This window comes from Octopus bimaculoides, chromosome 20 (assembly GCF_001194135.2).
Source record: "Octopus bimaculoides isolate UCB-OBI-ISO-001 chromosome 20, ASM119413v2, whole genome shotgun sequence".
In the NCBI taxonomy this organism is placed as follows: domain Eukaryota; kingdom Metazoa; phylum Mollusca; class Cephalopoda; order Octopoda; family Octopodidae; genus Octopus; species Octopus bimaculoides.
The window spans coordinates 16,259,001-16,264,792 of record NC_069000.1 but is presented as its reverse complement, the minus strand read 5'-3'; the positions used below and the strand labels follow the sequence as shown (position 1 = coordinate 16,264,792).

At 37.2% G+C, this 5,792-nt stretch overlaps 1 protein-coding gene across 2 annotated transcripts in view; it reads right to left on the bottom strand.

The window, feature by feature from the left end:
• Nucleotides 1–1,304: 1,304 nt before the first annotated feature.
• The window catches only part of LOC106880715 (uncharacterized), a 35,924-nt gene continuing 31,436 nt past the window's right edge, over nt 1,305–5,792 (bottom strand). For both annotated transcript variants that reach the window (XM_052975196.1, XM_014930796.2), the window contains 4 exons: nt 4,761–5,066; nt 4,054–4,092; nt 2,195–2,307; nt 1,305–1,392 (listed from right to left, as the gene is read on the bottom strand). In XM_052975196.1, the coding sequence (XP_052831156.1) occupies nt 2,228–2,307; nt 4,054–4,092; nt 4,761–5,066 (425 nt within the window). In that variant the 3' untranslated portion in view covers nt 1,305–1,392; nt 2,195–2,227. The remainder of the gene's footprint in view (nt 1,393–2,194; nt 2,308–4,053; nt 4,093–4,760; nt 5,067–5,792) is intronic.

Genomic DNA, 5,792 nt, shown 5'->3' with positions numbered 1-5,792 from the left:
CTTCCATCATAAGGAAAGGCTGCCTGCAGTAATGAACAAAAGAATGAGCATCTTACATTGTCTTTATTGAGGTAACAAATTTGTCCTGTCATTTAAGGTATTTCGTTCTTATTCTGGAATGAAGAAACGCTGTTTCACCATCGGTTATCGAAGTGATCTTCTGTCACACCTGTATACTGGTATATATTGTCTTGTGTTTGACAGAACATTTATGTGCTATGTCTCTACGTAGACATTTATTTTCAAAAGGGCGCTTATTCTTCCTTCTAAAGTAGCGTATTTTATTCTATTATTCTTGCTATGACTATCATTACTTTCAGCATAATAAATACAGTTATACGCGTTATTTGTCTATTACTAATTATATATACTACTATCTTTATGATATTACTGTCATTATTATAATATGATTAATACTGTTATTATTACAGTTCCTACTATTATCATTACAACAATTTATCAATGTGCTGAGAGTTGGTACAATCGTTAACACACCTGAACAAATTCTTATTGGCATGTCGTCGGTTTTTATGTTCTGAGATCAAATACCACCAAGGTCGATTTTGTCTTTCACGATTTCGATGTCAGTAAAGTAACTACTGATTGAGCACAGGGATCGTTATAATTGTCTATGCCCCTCCTATAAAATGCTTGACCTTGAACCCATTCTAGAAAGGATCATTACTATAACTTAGCATTATTACTATTACTAGTACTACTACTACTACCAAATCTAACGTCGGATTTACCTTCAATAGCTGTGTTGCTGTCACTTCAGGAAATTGTTCGTGTCTCGCACGTTATGTACTCGTACCTTGAGTACTGGTCTATGTGCAGCATCTGGGCATATGCAGACATATACATTCGTATAAATCGTTTGATTTATGGGAAGGTGTACATAATCCGATATTGAATCTTGATATATCTAGAAAATTAGCTGATCTGTAACCTGCTTCTATGGTGATTGATAGACCAAAATTTCGAAAGAGTTTAAATAATATTTTCCTATACATTTCTACTTCTGCTACACTACACCTATCAACAGAAAAGAGATTGTCGTTCCTATATATACTTTCCCTAACTTAGGAAAAACTGATTCTAGTTCGAAAAAGATAGATACAATGTACTTACCTATAGGTGAAAATATGTACGTGTATGTACACATATATATTGCACGTGCTCGCATACACGCACACACACACACACACACACACACACACACACACACACACACACACACATTTATATAATATGTTTTCAACATCAAAAATTAATGAGAAGTAACTGAAGAAAGCACTCAATATGTGGTGTTGAATCAAATATTTATTTCCGGAAAAATGTTATTTGACTGCGACTTGTAAGTTTAGCCGAAGGAGCTCACCGGTTAGTAACCTGCAAAAAAGGAAGCGTTTTCAATTTAGAAAGTTTGTTTGTATGTATGTATGCATGTATGTTTTTTCATCCCGTAGGGTGTCCAACAAAACCCTCCTCACCAAGCAAACCTGGTGGGGCCGACGACACGACCATGCGACAGGATGTACTGGATTACATGTTACCAGTAGCACTCAATAGCGACCTGTTTAAGCAGAAAAATAAATATAAAACCACCTGGATGCAACCAAGATCTAAACACTGGCATCTCATAGATTATATTCTTATCAGGAAACGTGGTATGAAATACGTTTCTAGCGTTCGGATCATGAGAGGGGCAGAGAGCTGGACTGACCATCATCTAGTGCGTGGAAAAATAGATTTTCCGATAATGCCTAAAAATCGACAGTCTGGTCCTAAAGTATCCAAAACGTTAAATGTATTTGGCCTCAGTCAGCGCTTGACAACAAGTGTTGCTTGTATACAGCCTCAACGCATAGCGGTTCAGCAAAAGTGACCGATCGAATTAGTACCAGATTTAAAGATAAGTAGTGAAGTGTATTTGTTCGGTATTTCAAGGTTATGGCCAAACATGGTCGCAGTCCAATGACTGGAACAAATAAAGGATGTTATGGGATGTTCAGTGCTCCGATACCTTTGCTTGATCAATGCCAGTCTTATCATTAAAAAGGATGATGGCAACAAGAGTGAGATTTAAAAAAAGGCAATGTAGTAAGCACAAAGTAAGCACAAATTAAATCAATAAGGTTTTATATAAGGATAACAAAATCACAGAAAACAAAATGAAAAATATTTTACTAACCAGGTGGATTCTGTTGCTTATTTTTCGAGATCCTTAACGCAAATTGCTAATAAAAAGCATGTATGTTGCAAATGTTAAAATCTTAGTAATAATATTTGCACTGTACAATTTTTCTGTAACAGAGAGAAAAAATATATTTCATTCTAATTTTGGTACTAGGCCAGAAAGTTTTGGGGAGGGGGAAATCCATTACGTCGACTCCAGTACTCAACTTTTACTTATTTTATCGACTCCGAAAGGATAAAAGAAAAAGTCAAGCCGGGCAAAATGCCGCTAAGCATTTTTCCGACGTGCACCCGATTCTGCCAGCTCGCCGCCTCAGAAAAAATAATCAAGGATATTGGGAATTTACATAAAGATGTGTAAACAAGGAAAAAACTATAACAACAAGAAAATTATTGCAACAAATTTCTCTACCAGAGGGAAATGCATCCTGGGGCAACCAAGTAACCCACAGATCCTGAGTCACCGTGCTCACAAGTAGTATCATGGTAAATGTTTCTCTCTCCGCCGTGCTTCTCAAACTACAAGCTCACGTTTAGTCTGAGACAGTTCTAGCTACATTCATCCACCGTCCAACAAATTTACTGGGAGGAAGCACCTCCCTCTCCACGCTTATTTTCGTTTCTAACTGGAACTTGAAAAGTCATGAGAGTTTGGCTAAAAAAAACAAAGTGTCTGCCTTTCAGTCTCGTTTATCACACGATCATTTTCGTCATAACTTCCTGGTAGAAGTAAAAAAACGAGAAGTGACAGGGCGATTTTCACGATAAAATATAACCGGATCCATCCAGCAAATGATTGTGGCTTCTGAACGTAAATCTTCAAGGCAGCGACGCTCAAGAATTGTACGATCGCTTGCAGTACACTTTTATGGTGCAGTGTGCGTTTTGAGCGGATGTGGCTAAAGGCAATGCCACCACGCTTGTAGACTTTACCCCGAACCAGCAGTGTCTTACAATAGCACTGCCAGGCGAAGGATTTTTAGAATTAAATCATGGACTCCGGCTAGAAAGTTCTTCGGACAAGACAAATCTATTGTTTCCCCTCCACGCTCAGAGTTTCCTCGACGACATCGTTGCTCTTATTCCCCAGTAATCATTCATGGATTGTCTTGGTTACACGCAGTATATAACGTAGTATAACGTTTTGGCCATTGTTGGCTCAGACCATGTTAGACTTAACAACACTGCTTGGAGTACTCTATTAAGTCATATTGTAACAAAGCTTTACTTACTCATGGACAGAGTTTTATGCCGAAATATATTCGGATGTCGATTGTTTGCTTCGTATTTCTCGGTGGAATTTATTCAATAAACTTTTGAATCTTACGAAGACGTTTATTTCTGTGATTTTCAGAATTATGTTAAATAAGGCAGGGCCACTTACGTACAAAAAAAGGAATTCTGACTCAAGTCACAATGTTGTCATGTGAGATGAATTTGATTGTTGAAGCTTGGGGGCGTATGGCTCGAGGCCAATCCTTGGGTAAATGTCTTCTAAAATAGTCTAAGAATAGCCAATGACTTGTAAGTGAATTTGGCAGACAGAAATTGCGCGGAAGCCCGTCGTGTAGTTTTGTTGTTATTTTTTTTCTTTTGGATTTACAATTTATATATGTATATATGTATATGAGAGACAAAGTGTACGTACGCCGCTATATATATATATATATATATATATATATATATATACCAGTGATGGTTTGTTTACGTACCCACAACATATCAGTTCGGACATGGTGACTGATATAATAAGTACTGGTGTTAATTTGTTCGACGAAAACCCTATTAGAGAATGGCTTAGCACGGCCACAATTCAATAACTAAAGAAAGCAAGCGTTAAAAGATAAAAGATACCTGCATTATTTGTTTGTCCGAGTGGTTTCTGCTCGCTTCCTAGAAATAAAAATTGAAAACAAAATATGTAGAAACATGATGTTTAATGTTTTATCTTAGTTTCCAATGGAAAGCGAAATCAAAGCAAAATGTGTACGTATGTATATATGCGTGATAAAAATTTGAACTTGAGCTGAAATTCAATCAATAATTTCTGTCGTGATATTTTATATACATCTTTAATACTTGTATTGAAAGAAATTCTCTTTGTAGAAGGTATGTTTATTTATTTTGGCGTTTATTTGACGCGCTATATTTTCCTATTGCTGGTTCTTCAACTGTAAAATATGAACTAGTACCTATTTTATGTCAATCAGACAAAATGAAGCACTCTCGCGAAGTGTTTTCTTTTTGCTGGAGCCAGTCAAATCGTTTACGCTGTTGGTCGTAAGATCATATATGATAACAATGAGTTATGATCAAGTGGAGGCGCAATGGCTCAGTGGTTAGGGCAGCGGACTCGCGGTCATAGGATTGTGGTTTTGATTCCCAGGCCAGGCGTTGTGAGTGTTTATTGAGCGAAAAACACCTAAAGCTCCACGAGGCTGCGGCAGGGGATGGTGGCGGACCCTGCTGTACTCTTCCAACACAACTTTCTCTCACTGCAGCAGCAACAATAACAAAAAGTAAAAGCTTTAAGGAAGGCAACACAAAGAAAACTTGCTTACCTGCCTGTTTGATGAGTAGTTTAGTGAGTGTTTCACCGTTCAGAAAACATGTGATGTTTGTGAAACCGACGTCCTTGTGTTTTACAGTGTACCTATGAAATGACACTACTGGAATTAAACACTCGAAATGACGTTGAGCTTCTACTGTATTCATATGTATACGAGTATCACGAAGTTTTCTTTCAAACCATAGAAAGTTACTATAACCATAAAGTTCAGTGACATATGCTGCACATCTGAAGACCAGTGTCTTGTCTACTTCAATAGGTGGGTTAACAATGTCCAGACTTTTCATGAAAGATCTCGCTGAAAAGTAACCGAATCAAAATATGTAAATCTTAGAACAAGGGGCATCACAATAATAAATTAGGTGGTTTCATTAATATAAACTACAATTGCCATGTGAAACTAAACTATACTTAATGCTGGACCATGCGAACTGCTTCTAAGTGTTCAACTATCTAACTTTGTATATATATATATATATACTCTTTACTCTTTTACAGAAACGCTATACCAAAATAGTTTCACACTGTTTTACCAAAAGCAGAGTGGCTAAAGTGAAGTTGAACACAGACAGAATGCAACTTCTGAAACTTTCAGTAAATACTACAGAAAAGAATGTCGCTGAATGCTAAGGATATTGCAATACAGCAACACGTTTGTATTAGTAAAGAAGTGAACGGCTTTGGATGTGAACGGCTTTCTATTGAAGTTGTGTACCTAGCACTAAACACTGCCACCATCACAATCATCATGATCATCAAAATTCTTTGGATGATATAAACAAGCCCCTCAAAGAAAGCGTTAAATATCCTATGGCACGAGAAACAGTAATCACCAAATTAAAAAATAGTGTCGAAAGCAGAAAAGACAGGTTAGTTTTTCGGTTTTGAAATCAGAAAATACCTTAGCCTGAGACATCTTCTGATCCTGCATTTTCTGTACACGCACGAAAGCACGCACGCACGCACACACACACACACACACACACACACACACACACACACACACACACACACACACACACAC